General features: G+C 32.9%; 1 protein-coding gene across 4 annotated transcripts in view; it reads right to left on the reverse strand.

Annotated features, from left to right (window-relative positions):
* LOC145293784 (microphthalmia-associated transcription factor-like) overlaps nucleotides 1-15,642 on the reverse strand; it is a 157,960-nt gene that overhangs the window by 68,354 nt on the left and 73,964 nt on the right. For all 4 annotated transcript variants that reach the window (XM_080140328.1, XM_080140325.1, XM_080140327.1 and 1 more), the window contains exon 2: nucleotides 15,047-15,248. In XM_080140328.1, coding sequence (XP_079996454.1) covers nucleotides 15,047-15,248 — 202 coding nt within the window. The remainder of the gene's footprint in view (nucleotides 1-15,046; nucleotides 15,249-15,642) is intronic.

The raw sequence follows: 15,642 nt of genomic DNA on the forward strand, positions 1-15,642 counted from the left end.
AATTTTCTATGTAAAAAAATCATAAAAACAATATAGAAAATATAAAACTTGTAAAAAGTATAACAAAACGGTTATTTTATTATTTTCATGTTCTATTTTAATCATATGTATTTTAAGGTTGTTTAGGTTGTTTTTGTTTTACGGCATATTAACCCCTTTCGGGTTATTTAATGCCAAATCCAAAGATTTTGAAGAACAATTTTTTTAATAGAATATATTTGTTGTTTTCAAGTCAGTTTCTATTTAACTCATAGCTGGGACCCTAACAGGTACTACCACTCCGGGTCAGAGTGGACCTGGGAGCAATGGCAATTAAAGGGTGGCTCCACACTCCCCAAACCCCGCAAGCTGGGGCCTCACCACTGGATATAGTTTAAGGTCATATCAAGGACCTATATGTATTTTAAATAAGAATGTAGAATTTTACGCATTTTCAAAATAAACCGATATATATATATATATATATATATATATATATATATATATATATATATATATATATATATATAAGATAAAACAAGAACCGATTATTCGGCATATTTTTCTCTGTTAAGGATTCATAAAAGATATTTCTTACAAGTTTAAGTATTTCAAAAAATATATTTATTTAATATATTTTTTGAAATACTTAAACTTCTAAGAAATATCTTTTATGAATCCTTAACAGAGAAAAAATATGCCCAATAATCGGTTCTTGTGCTAAGAAGGTTTTAAAATCTACATCATAGTCTCAAATAAGTAGCTTGACTGTGGAATTTAACTAGATCTGAAATAAAGGTTAATGGTTAAATAATTTTTAATGGGGAGGATTCATGATTTCTTTGGTTTTATAAGGAAATCTACATAAATATGGGATCATTCCTCATAAATGTTCAGTTTACAGGTTAGATTCATTCATAAAATAAAATAAAAACTTTTTTCATAAAAAAAAAATTGAAAATAGAATTTTATCATGAACTTAGAGAAGGTTTAATTTTGTGAATTTAAGAATCCCATTAATTTTATTTTTATAAATTTTGTAGATTTAAGACAGCTATTAAAAAATTTGTGAATTTAAAACCGCTAATAAAACATTTGTGGATTAAAGATCCCATTAAAAAGGTCTTACAAAATTAATTTTGTAGATTTAAGATATACACTAAAAAGTCTTACAAGTTTTAATTTTGTTGATGTAAGACCATTAAAAAGTCTTAAAAACTGAATGTCGTGGATTTAAGATTCCCATTAAAAAGTTTTAATTTCACAGATTTAAGACCGCCATTAAAAAGTCTTATAATGTTTAATTTTGTGAATTTAAAACCCTCATTAAAATGTTTACAAGGTTTAATTTTGAAGATCAAAGACTTGCTCTTTTTGATTTATGAAGTAAAAGACAATACCAAGTTAAAGCTGAGTGACAGACGAATTGGTTTCGTTTATTTACATTTTTTATACTCTGATTTTGCTTCCATATTGAAAAGTTTTTAATAGCAATCATAAAAAGAAAAAAAAATTCATTAGAAAACTGAAAATAGAGCTTAGTTATGGGATAAAAAGTTTTAGTTTCGTGAATTTAAAACTACCATTAAAATTTAAGACCTCTACTAAAAAGTTGGTGGATCTAAAACCATATTTAAAAAAAGACTTCTAAATTCAATTTTGTGAATTTAAGACATTCATTAAAACGTTTTACAAGTTTTAGTTTAAAAGTTTACAAAATAAAATAAAAAATAATGGTAATGGAGGATTGACACTGCTGATAAGAAATATCCCATGACTTGACATGCCTTCCCTGCCTCACAAAAAGTATAGTGCAATCAGCAGCGGTTGATGATACAGAAAATGATGACAAGGATGGTAAAACCAACGAAAGAGCGCTGCATTTAAGCCTACTCTGCAAGGTATTAAGATCAGAGGAGGAATGAAGATGATTGCAACCTCAAAAGACGTTTGCCAATAATGGCATCAGAGCTGTGAAGGCCATACAAAGATGCAAAACTGTTGCACCACATGTGATGCATTGGGCATCAAAGTAGAAAGAGGAAGGTATCGCTTCTAAATTCACATGTAGGATAATTTTCAATTTTTGGAAACAGAAGAGTACATTTGCTCTTTGCTCATTCAGGGGAGATAACTTGAATATTGTCCTAAATTTAGAATGCTTTTAAAAATTTCAAAAATTGAATGCAAAAAATAAAAAAAATAAAAATAGATAAAAAAAGGCCTTTACTTCTTTCAGTCATGGCTTCATCAGACAAACTCTCAGCAATGCATGATGGTATATAATAGACTAATGATAATAGATTAATTTATAGGACAAATACAAACCATTGTTTTTTTTTTTTTATTACATTATAAAATGTTTGGCATTCAGTTTGCCAAGAAAAAGACCATATGGCCTTTTATACAGGTTTTTCCCCTTGCTTCTGTGAACGGACAATATTTCTCATTTCAGAGTGAGAAACAGCCCTTTTAGGTTGGCTCTACTGAACCGTAGTTCTTACGCGTCAACCAGTGTCACACTCGACTGATCCCTTTTCAAATATAATTCGGCTTTGAATACAAAATCTTAACAAGATGAGGCTGATATCACAGCGCAACCTGTCAGGGTCATGACTTCCCCAAAACACTTGCAGCCATTTTGCTTTTTTTCGGTTTGTTCTAGGAAGTAGACCCCCCCCCTTATTTATATAATATCTGACAAGAAACTTCCCGCCCCAAAGGACACGAACACAAACATAAAAAAATATAGACATTACAATCAATAACAGATCCCCCACTTTATAATAAAGAATATGTATTTGTTGTGTATATTTTTATATGAATAAATATATCCGTCTCATAAGACAAAAGTTAGCAAGTAAAAAACGTGCCTTTTTTTCTAATTTTCAGATGGAACCATTACAAGTGGAGAAGGGGGCGGCGAAAAAGCAAATAGCAAGTTTACTGTCAGCCTCATAAATTTTGCTTCCCTCATTTTGTTCCTTCGTCTTTATATTCCATGAATGATATTTCTGACAAAGGAGAAAGAATTTCTGTTTCTCCGAGTTGAAATCTATCCATTTAACATTTATTGTTAACTAGTTTTTGACTTTGAAGTAGTATTTTTCATAGCTCCTTACATGGAGTGGCTTCATGCTTTGTCTGGAGTGATTTCCATAAAAAATATGTCAGTCAACGCTTTGCTGTGTGAAATAAATTTTGAAAAACGTCCTCTACGTTAAAAGTCAACAACTTTTTGTCTAGATCAGAAATGATAATTTATATATTAAATATATTAAATGATAATGTAATTCTATGATTTTATGTGAATATTAGTACGAACAGTAATGTTTTTGCTTATATGTAATTATTGACAGTGCATATTTAGCTGTACGACAGTGTCTAGTGATGCAATTAAAAAAAAAACCTTTACTAAGATCAAACAACTTTCATTGACTAAAATTTTATGAAAAATTAAATAATGGTATGATTTTGTATGAGGGTGTTTTACAATAATATTGTGTGGCTCTTTGTTCATGCTGGTCATCCATTGACACACAAAGACAATGCTTTCCTTCATATTATTTGAAAATTGAAAACAATAGCAATCATAAAAAGAAAAAAAAATATTTTCATTAGAAAACTGAAAATAGAGCTTAGTTATGGGATAAAAAGTTTTAGCTTCGTGAATTTAAAACTACCATTAAAATTTAGGACCTCTACTAAAAAGTTGGTGGATCTAAAACCATATTTAAAAAAAGACTTCTAAATTCAATTTTGTGAATTTAAGACATTCATTAAAACGTTTTACAAGTTTTAATTTTGTGCGTTTAAAACATTCATTAAAAAGTCTTAGAAAATAGATGTTGTGTATTTAAGACTCCCATTAAAATGTTTGTGAACGTTTTCGTGAATTTAAGACCGCAATTAAAAAGTTTTACAAAATTTAATTTTGTGGGTCGAAGGCACCCATTAAAATTTCTTGCAATTGTTAATTTTGTTGATTTAAGACACTCATAAAAGTTTGGATTTTGTGGATTTAAAATACCCATTAACACACAAAGACAATGCTTTAATTTATTTTTGAAAATTGAAAATGATAGAAATTAAAAAAATATAAAAGTATGGAGTTCAATGCCGGCAGCAGACTTACAAATTCTACAATGCCGCAGTTGTCTGTTAGTTATATGCATCATATACTAAAGGTTTATTAACTTTGAAATCAGCAGTGTAACGAGCTTATCAACTGTTATGACAAACAAAAAATACTATTACAATAGAATGTTTCTATGGAAGTCACTCCAGACAAGGGGTGACGCCACTTAATCTGATAGGCCTTGAACTGGCATCTAAGCTTCAGTCTCTGTCCTATCGACGAAATGTTGCATCCCTCTGCCTGTTCTACAAGTATTTTAATGGTGAATGCTCTGACGAACTGCAGACACTTGTGCCCCCACGACGTAAATACCCCCGACAAACCCGACAAGCAGCTAAATCTCACCCCTTCACAGTAGAGATCCCTAGATGCAAGAGAGCCTTTTACTCCAGTAGTTTCTTCCCCAGAACCGCTAAACTCTGGAATTCCATTCCAGGTCCCTGCTTCCCCAACTGTACTCACATGCAGAAGTTCAAGTGTAACGTGAACCGACATTTTGCTGCCCAAATCCTTACATAGTGCCCCAGTAGTTGCTGCCTCTGATAGTAGCCCCCTACACCAAAGTGGCGATGTGCCTTGTTTGGGGTGAAAATGTAATAAAAAAATAAATAAATAAAAACAGAAGAGGAAGGTAGCATCACTTCAAAACAAACCAAGCCTGATATAAATCAGCTATAATCGAAACCGAAACCAAAACTTATGAAGAATTCTTGGTAAAATTATTTATTACAAGAAATGGAAGTCCATTACAATTAAACAACAGTCACTCGGATATAAGCGTGACACACAAAATGAATAACACACGATATATATATATATATATATATATATATATATATATATATATATATATATATAGTTTATAATTCTGAGAGAAATTTAAATTTTCCTTATTCTTTCATTTGTTGATGTAACAATTACATTACTCCTCACCCTATGCCAAGTGCAACTCGGTAAATAAACACTCGTGGTTTTTAAAACCTATTTACTAGAGGAACATTTAATTCGCATAAATCCTAGTAACATTCATTAGAACATGCTTCACTAATTGAGGACAGGAACGTTCAGGAGCTAACAAAATAATTCATGTATTTTAAAGTTTTAGAAATGATAACGTTTATATATATATATATATATATATATATATATATATATATATATATATAAATAAAAAATTACAATAAGTTTACCAGGGTAATCAAAATGGTAAACTTAAAATATATAATAAATATTAGAGTTAATATTTACAAGTAAAGTAATCTCAACCAGATGTAAAAGCTCAATAAAACCGAAAAGGAAATAGAGCTTATAATATGAACAAATGATTAATAAAACATGTTAAAAAAACATCTTAAAAAAGAGTTAAAAACATATTTAATTTTAAAAAGGAAGCACAAGATAAGTGGATAGTCCTAATATAATAATAAGTGGATAATCCTAATAGTTATATATATATATATATATATAAGTAAGATGATTACTTAATATTAAAATAGCTCTAGGATATATTTATCGAGCTTTCTAAATAAAAGTATGGGTATAAATAAAGGGTGAAATATAATTTAATAAGCATATTTTCCCCCATATATGTTTGTATTTGTGTGTACATATTTATATATGTGAGTGAATGAATGTGTACGTATTTTTAATTTAATAATAATAAAAAAAAAGAGACTGACTGAAGGGCGCTTCCCGAGAGTGAAATTCTAACAGTAAAGTTTTCAGCCCATTTCTTTATTTTTTTTTGATAGGCTTTAAATGTTGAAGGTCATCTTTGTTAATAACTAAAAAAAATAAGCTCTCATTTGAAAAAATAAGATCTCATTTGAAATCCGGCTTCTTCGAGCCATCATATCAATTGAGATGGATAGAAGAAAAAAACAAAAAACAAATAAAAAAAAAAAAAAAACAAAGAAAAAAAACAAACAAAGAAAAAAAAAAAAACAAAGAAAAAAAAGAACAAAGTCGATGGACCAACAATTGTGCATATATAATTTGGTTTTAGATAGGGAGAAGAAGGGTAAAATAACAGATGGGCAAAGTATTTATACCTTCTCACTCTTTTTTTTTTTTTAAATTTTACTTGAAGGCGCTTATCAAGTCCCAAGGCCACTCCAGGATAAGGATTAAGTGTTGGGTGATAGTGAGGCAACATGGTCAGTAATGGTGGAACTTTGGTAGGGCTGAGAGGGAGGCTCAACAGGATCTTATTTACATTAGATTTAAAAATGACCATGTTATAGTCAACTGGGAAGCAGTCCCACTATATTGTGTTTCACAGACAGTTTTAGGATGTCTTAGAATTTTCGTTTAGTTTTAACACGAAAAGATTGTGAGAAACTATTGTTGGTTGTTATAGGTATACAAACAAAATTTTGCGAACATTTTACAAAGGTGGGGGGGGAAAGGTCATAATTTGGAGCTCAGTCGAGCACTTACCATAAAAGTAACGATAGAGCAGAGACAGACTCGTAACATGTCTTCTGTGAAAAAGAGGTAGCAGGGGAGCTAAAAGGTCCTCACTCGCTAAATTTCGAAGACAGTGTTGTACCCTGGCACAACAGAAAAGGGTACTCGTAGCAGCCCCACTCCAAATGTGGCAACTGTACTCCATCTTAAGACGTATTCGACTCTTTTACAGGTAGAGGATTGCGTCAGGAGTGAAGTATCTATTAATCTCCTCAAACTGATTAGCACAAATATATACATGCTTCGTCCAAAGGTCAACTACACTGAGGCAGACAGGAAAAGAGTCAATATACTAGAAACCACTAAAGGTAATACAATCTTTCTTTTTCCCCTGTTTGTCTCTTTATGTTGACTACTATTTTTTTATTTATTTCTTTTTTATTTTTATTTTTTTTTACAAAGGAGTTACCACTTATCAAGATCCGGAGGACACTTGAGATAAAGGGTTAAGGAATGTACAGTAGTCGATGGGAAAATGTCGTAGCAATCGTTAGTAGAAGGAATCGGGTAAATTGGATTACTTAAGGGGACAGCTCATCAAGAACTTGGACTTGAAGACAACCATATTGTAGTCAGTTGGAAAGCAGGAAAACAAACAAGTCCAACATAAACAAACTCCTGATGAACCTTCCCCTTAAGTAAGACACCATATCAAATCTCCAATACTAACGATTACTACGATACTATCCCATTGATTACTGTACATGCAATAACCCTTATCCCCGAGTGGCGTCCGGGCCTTGATAAGTGGTGACTACCATGTAAAAAAATTAAAAAAACCCAAAAAACTGCCAGATATCCTCTCACTTTCTATCTTCGCTACCTTTAACTTTTTTTTTTTTTTTTTTTTTTTTTACAAAGGCATCACCACATTATCAAGGCCCAGAGGTCACTCAAGGATAAGGGTTAAAGAGTGTACAGTAGAAATTGGTCAATATAGTAATCATTAGTAATGAAAATTTGGTAAATTTAATAACTCATATGGAACGGCTCATCAAGAACTTATTTACTTTAGACTTGAACACAACCATATTGTAGTCAGCAGGAAAGCAGGAAAACGGAAGACAATTCCACAGGCGTGCAGTTCTAAGAAAGAAGCTTTGCTCATGGAATCTACGTTTAGGTTTAGGCACAGATAAAGAGTGGGGGAAATTATTGATAGTGTTTACAGCTAGACGAGTGTTTCTTGTGAAAGTTTGGCAAGGGGGGACCATAGATTGAAGCTCAGTTGAACACTTTCCATGAAAATAACGATACATCAGAGACAAACTCGCAACATCTCTTCTGTGAGATAGAGGTTGCAAGGAGGAGAAAAGGACATCTCCTACGAGGCTACGAAGTCTATTTTGAACTCTATCAAGGCAGGACAAGTCCTTTCTAGCAGCTCCTGCCCAGATGTGGCAACAGTATTCCATCCTTGGACGTACCTGGCTCTTATATAGATAGAGAATAGCATCAGCAGTGAGATATCTACTGGATCGATAGAAAGATCCCACCATTTTTCCAGCGGCCTTGGCAACAGATTTGATATACGTGTTCCATTTAAGATCAGGAGTAATGGTCAAGCCCAGAAGCTTGTCAAAACTTGAGGCCTCCTGAAGACGAGAGCCATTCATTTCAATTGATGACAAATGTGGATTAGAATGTTGATGATGTAAAGAGAGAAGCTTGGTTTTAGATGCATTAAAAGTAACCAGCCACTTCTTTCCCCATTGTACTACGTGCTCAAGATCAGAGGAGAGAGAATTGGAGAGAACTTGGTCGTTTACTGTCTTAGATGTGGTACCATAAATGGTAGTGTCGTCAGCATAAATGTCTACAAATGATGTAAGGATATGATTTGGAAGATCATTAATGTAGATCAGGAAAAGAGTTGGGCCCAGGATGGATCCCTGAGGGACACCGGCATTAATACTGTGAGCTTCTGATTTTTGCCCCTCAACTACTACTCTTATGAACCTATCAGAAAGAAATGATTTAATAATTGAGAAGACTTTTCCAGCTATACCATAGCTAGCGATCTTATGAAGTAAACCTTTATGCCATACCCTATCAAAGGCTTTAGATATGTCAAGAGCAATTGCCCTAGAAAGATTGCCACCGTCGAGAGATTTGCTAATCCTATGCGATATAACTGTAAGGACATCTGCTGTAGATCTAGCAGAACGGAAACCATATTGAGTGTCACTAAGAAGGTTATTTTTGTTGAGATGTTTGATTACTTCTGTATTTAACACAGATTCTAGCAACTTACTCATGACGCACAGGAGACTTATTGGCCTGTACTGAGAGGGGGATGAGCGATCACCTGAATTCTTAAATACAGGGCATACTGATGAGATTTTCCAGGGAGATGGGAAACTATTCTCCTTAAGACAATGTTTAAACAGTTTTGTAAGTATGGGCGCTAATTCAGGTTGAAGTTTTTTGAGTACTATAATTGGAATACCATCAGGGCCAGTTGCTTTACTCGAATCAAGGTTTTTGATTAGCTTCGCAACATCACATATAGATATACGTATATCACATAGCGTGTTTTCTGATACAGGAGGAAATATTGGGGGTTGGCGGTCTTGGTCGCAAAGGGTAGAATTAGCTGCAAAGTTCTTGACAAAGAGTTTGGCTTTGTCTGATGCTGACGAGATTACCTCAGGTCCATTGATAATAGTTGGGATGGAGCACACGCTTCTGTTCAGGATTCTGTTTGCTATTTGCCAAAACTGGTGGGAACCAAGCCGCTGCTCAGCTACTTTGGACTTAACAGATTGAGCATACAACACTCTTGCGTTCCTTATTACTTTCTTACAATGGTTGCTGGCAGTCCTGAAAACGGCTTTAGTTTCCATACATCTATTACGTTTGAAGCAGTGGAAAAATCTCCTTTTCTGTATTCACAAAGCAAAAAGGTAAGAGTAGTAATATTATTTCAAAAGTAGCCGAAGAAAGAGTAAAATATAGTGAGCAGAAAAAGACTAATTATGGATTTTGTTTTTTCACTCTTTAAAATTTAACTGGATTCAATAGCATATTTTTCCATAATTAAAACCAACCAGATTTAAATGGGCGACTCAATGTGTTACACTATATATTTATACTGTTTAGAATGATTTATACATATATTAGCAGGGAAACCCGACATTGCCTGGGATTGAATGATTATCAACAAATTTTCACCTTCACATACTTTTGTCATCGAAATTGGTGAAATCGCCATTTTTTCAATCAAATTGTTTGTCTGCTTTAGTTAGGGACCCAATGCAGTGAACCGGGAGGAAGTTTTACATGCCTTTTTGCAGTGACTTAGTCCACAATACATTGTAGTCTACATTGCACTGTAGAGAACCTGGTGTTGATTTTATAAAATCATTTTTATATACAATGACTTGAATTAAAGTTTAAAATGCAAAAGTCAAGTATCATGCTTTAATTGTGCTCTAAACAGAAACATTCATTTCGAATACGCCCCTGTAAACACTTGATTATTAAAAGATATGAAATGTTCTTGACAAGGTTTTTCAATTTCGTTGGCGCTGGCTGGATACTATCATTGTCTGTCATCAGCCTTCTTCTGGAATAATTAATGTTTTATGGCATTTCCTCGCTTGGGACACGAGTGAAAAATATAGATTAAAAAAAAAACAAAAAAAACTCACGAGTTTATCAAAATATTGGATAAAATACACAAAGAGAAACATTGATGCTGACATTACACGTGAGGGGGGGGAGTCAAACATTAACAAAAAATCAATTCTCTAGTGAAATATTCACAAATTTTAAAAGAATCGGAATCGTTGATATTTGTATCAGAATCTGGAAAAATTTTGGAATAGTTCCATCACTAATATATATATATATACATACATACATACATACATACATACATGTGTGTGCGTGTGTGTGCGTGTGTGCGCGCGCGTTACGCGCATGTAATTGTTGACTTGTTTATATTTATCTTATTCTCTCTCTGATAATGAAGGACAGATGTACTTTACGTAAAGAAAGATCAAAGATTGCGGATACAAAAACTAAAATGCACACATCACCCTAACCCCCTCCTCCTCCTCCTCCGCGTACGGTTTTCTCACTGGAAAGCAAATGGTGTGTTTAACGTAATCATAAAATCATATCTTGTAGGAAAAAGGGGTACCTGCTTCCCACTGCAGAAGTCATTTTAATGTGGAGAGAGAAAAATAGCTCCCCACAGAAGGGCCCTCTGAAAGGGTAAAAAATAGCCGTGAACGGACTCATCAGCATTCCCGGTAGGTAGGAGCGCCTTGGACTACTGGCAATAAACTGGCCATTTCTTTCTAAAGGAGAAGGCGGTAATGCCTGGAAGGATGGATGTCTACGATTAAACAAAATAAAATGTTCCATTTAAACAAAAGGGTCAAGATTCTCAGAAGCCAGATGTTGCCGAGCCAGAATTTGTCAAGCATTTCCCTCTCCCCGGACTGGGTGGAGTTCATCATTGTAGAGGGATTAATCATAAATTAAAATAACCATTGTAAGCTTTACAGACCAAAGAAAACATCATTTTAAACTTCAGCTTGACAGACTAAAGAAAACACCATGTTAAACTTCAGCTTATCAGATCAAAGAAAGCATCATTTTAAACTTCAGCTTGACAAACCAAAGAAAACGTCATTTAAAATTTCAACTTGGCAGGTCAACCAATGGGCAAAGCCTCTAATTTATCATGAAACCGGATGTGACGTCACTTCTGTGCCATCTTGTTGAGACCGGATGGAAAACGAATATATTTTTGTGTTTTTACTTTTTAAAGTTAGAAAGATTATAAGTAATAATTGCTTTTAAGAAATTAGTACAAATATGTATTTTTCTGCTAAGAAGTAAGGTAAAAGTCCAGAACAAGCTTCTCATAAACAAAAAAAACAAAAAAAAAAAAAACAAAAAGAAAAAAGAAAGAAAAAAGCAAATAATTTATACAAACGCAGGAGAATTAAATTCTATAACAACCCATATATTTATAACAAGTGGAAATTGAAAAAAAAAAAAAATTCATTCAGAATTTTATTTCAACGTTCTTACCTTTGAGGTGCGGAGAGTGTGTGTATCTCTCTCGGTATCAACCAAATATAACAGGGAAATCATTCTCGGATTATGTGTTTTAAAGGTTCTTTCCGTCCAGATTTTCCTTATAGCTCTAATCCAGAGTAGAAAAATGTTTTAATATCCACATATGTATATTAAAAAAAAAATGTGCCGGTATATACATATGCACTTATAGACGGTTAATATAATTATTTGGTTACCAGAACAAGTGCCATAAGCCAAACTAAAGAACGAACAAATACTGTGTTGGAACAGGTACGATCCGTGATTTCAAGGATTCCTCCAATTTGAAGGATTGGAATTAACCAAAACTTCAATATAATTGCTAACAAGGGAATCAAACATGTTGACGTGTTTTGAATTATTGGTAAAACTGAAAGTACGAACTCATCCACTGTTGATAAGCTGATAAAAATGAAAGATGGGGAAAAGATTTGTTGAGAGAGAGAGAGAGAGAGAGAGAGAGAGAGAGAGAGAGAGAGAGAGAGAGAGAGAGAGAGAGAGAGAGAGAGAGAGAGAGAGAGAGAGAGAGAAAGAACGATGAGAAAAAGATAAAGAGATAAAAGAATATAACTAGCAGATTGTTCAGACACGTTTAAATATCTTGCATAAGCATACTAGCAGGGTTGCCCGGCGTTGCCCGTTATCCGATGTAAATGTGTAATGTATTTCTATTAAAACGTTTATCTCTTTATCTTGTCTATCTTTCTCTTCTCCCTCTTTTCCCCACCCCCTCTTTCTTCTCTACCAAGCCCACTCATCTCTCAGAACACACACACACAACTTGAATACCTACTAGACATTATCCTCGAGTGTCTAAGGTCTCTCTGTACAGATGTTTGTCAGGAAAAGCTAACATGAGGATACTTTTTTCTACAAGTAAACCCTGACTAAATATTCAAAATCACATAAGTATTTAAGGTCCAGATAAGATTTCCTTGGGATGACTAACCCATACTCGTTTTTTTTTTTTTGACGAGGAATGGTGCATCTTCTCCAAATGATGTTACTTAAAGTAACAGCATGCAGCTGGATACTCCACCAGACTAGATAAATTCTTGGTGTCCTGAAATCCATTAAGACCATGAGACTACAAGGAAAGTATACTGTAACTTATTTAAATGGTCAACTTCTGTACTAACTCAGTGTTTGAGAGGTCAAGGAGAACTTTAACAGAACATTCGAATGTCCGTGTATCTCATATAGAGATCAAGTGTTAGTCTTAGGAAGGGGTCTCTTGATTTCTAAGAACTTCAACTGAAGTAAAATGAAACAATAAGAGAAACAATTCTCTTTTATATAGATTCCTCGAGTAATTAATCAGCTTAAGAGAAGAAACTTCTTGATGAAAACAATTAGAGTTATTTCCTTTTTGTTAGATGGAATGTTTGGAAAATCGCCACTTTCTAGCTGTTTCTACGGTTTTAAAGTCAAAGAATGGATATTTCTTAGTGAGTTTTAGATACTGTTCATTCGGTTTTTGTATAATTTTACCAACCTTTATTGAATATAAATAAATATTTTCCAATTTTCTGTTTCTTTGGAGTATTTTATTTCTTTTAGAAACACTTAAGTGTAAGGCTTAAATTTTAGACATTACTTACAATTAAAATTATATAATGGATTTTTTTTTTGTAAAATCGACCAAAATTACGAAATATTGAAATTTAAATCGTATTAATACTTTCGGTATTTTATTCTTTTATTGACAAAATACACACACTATATAATTTAAGGTTAAAAATATTAAAAAAAAATTAAGTTAACGAGGTCTATATAAGAATGCTCAATAATAAATAGAGCAAGATATACCTTTTAAAGTTTATATTTAAATAAACATTAATATAGCTACACAATCATTTCAATGTTTCGGTCAATTAGTTTTGAATAACTAAAGACCTTATCAGGCGATACTGCTTTAAAAGAAGGACCTTATTTTTGTATATTTTGTAACTTTTTTCGTTTTGTTGTCTATACTACTGTATGGACAACAAAACAACAAAAGTACAAAACAAAATAAATACATAACAAATAAATATTACCAAAGGCAAGATAAGCTACTATTCTACCTATATGAAAAAGTCATTTTGTGATTTGATTTATTTTGAAACGTTTATTTACTTCGAAACACAAGTACTGCAGAGTGTAAAGTTAGAATAAGAAACAAATAGCTGACATAAGACGGTCATTGTTAAGTCTCGATAATCGCTCAAAAATGACAAATTAAATAAAGTACTGAGAAATCCACACAATAAATGTCATTGTAACTTATCTTGCCTTTGGTAACATTTATTCATTCACATATTTGTTTTTTTTTTTTTTTTTTTTTTTTTTTACCACTTTTTCGTTTTGTGGTCGGTATTATTAAACGCCCCGTTTGGCCAGGACAGTTATAGAATAAATTTTTTTGAGAAATATAACACGTAAAGAAAAGTTTAATTCAAAAAGTTACGTTTAACGTAAATTGCCACAAACAGACGATATTTTGTCTTGTTTATTGTATAGAAAATTAAAACAATTTTCAATGAGCAAAATTAGTTATAAGTTAGAATTCTACACACACAAGATGTTTTTGTGTGTGGATGTTAGACTAAGGATCTGTGAAAATAACGATAGATCTCACTTAAGATCTTATCAAAAAAAATCTTTGACCCTCTTGGGTTTATTTACCTAACGCTTATTAAAAAAAAAAAAAAAAAAAAAAAAAAAGAGCAAAGAGCATACGTTCATATGGATTGATAGATAAAAAAGCGCCACCTTCTCCTCCCTTCTTCTCCCCCTTCTCCTTTAGTGATGACACTGATTTTACAAGATTAGCCATGCTTTTACCTTTTCACAACAGAAACACAATTTAGCTCAAAGTCTCCATTTTCTTATTTTCATCTATTATTAACGTGGTTACTGATATTGTCTGCTTTTCATGGGTCAGTGATGAAGATCTACTCTTGATTCTGTTCCGGAAAGCAATGGCTTACAGAAAGCAGAAGATGTAGAGTGGGACTTCCATTTATATTATAACGATCTCCCGTTCTCATCATATTTTTAAATACTACGACTTATACTTGGGTCTTGCAGAATACGAACCGTGCTATGGGTTTCTATATAACTTCATTATTTCAGCATGGTCCGTATTCTTCATAAGTATCAAGAAATTATCAAATTGCAATAAATAGATTGGGATAGTGAAATGATTGTCAATCCATTTTTCCGCAACAATATTTGTTCAGAATTGAACACAATAGATGTGATAGGATTTTAAGTCAATACAGCAGATAAAGCAATACAGTCTAATAAATGCTGGCTCAGGCTATGGAAGCCTAAGCCAGCATTTATTAGACTGAGCATGCTTGGAAAGTTCAATGAAAATGTTGGAAAAAATCAACTTACCTGAAGAACTTGCGGTGGCACTTCCTTGCCGACATTCTTGGTGCCAGGTACGGTGATTGACTGGGTGGAATCGGTGAAAATCTTAAGAGGTTCCGAGGGAAACGATTCTTTCCGTTCCTGCTCAGCAACTTGTTGCTTCATAAGACCCAACTTCAGGTTTGTACGGTTTGTCGGGTTGGCATGTTTGATCTCCGTTGAAGGACTGGAAGAAAAATTAACGAAATTCAATTAAAACAAACAAACAAACAAACAAACAAACAAACAAAAAACATATGCTAAAATATAATTTTCCATTTACACTCAAATAGAGAAAATTCCCTAAATTAACTATTTTGAAATAAAAATTAGTATCAAAATGATTTTTTTTTTAAATTTTTTAAATTTTGTTCTAGCTGGGGATGGGGCAGTCTACTGGATGCCAGACATTCACCCACTATCTCATACATTCCAACAGAGATCTTTAAAATTCTAACCATCCCTTTAAGTATAATTATTTATAGCTCTCTTACACTTGGTTCACCGGGTATATTTGCCAGGTAGTTTTTAAGATTCATTTTTTTATAAATCCAATTGCTCCTATAATTACTGGAATAATG

Source organism: Euprymna scolopes, chromosome 15 (assembly GCF_053919585.1).
Source record: "Euprymna scolopes isolate OS-2025 chromosome 15, ASM5391958v1, whole genome shotgun sequence".
Classification (NCBI taxonomy): Eukaryota; Metazoa; Mollusca; class Cephalopoda; order Sepiida; family Sepiolidae; genus Euprymna; species Euprymna scolopes.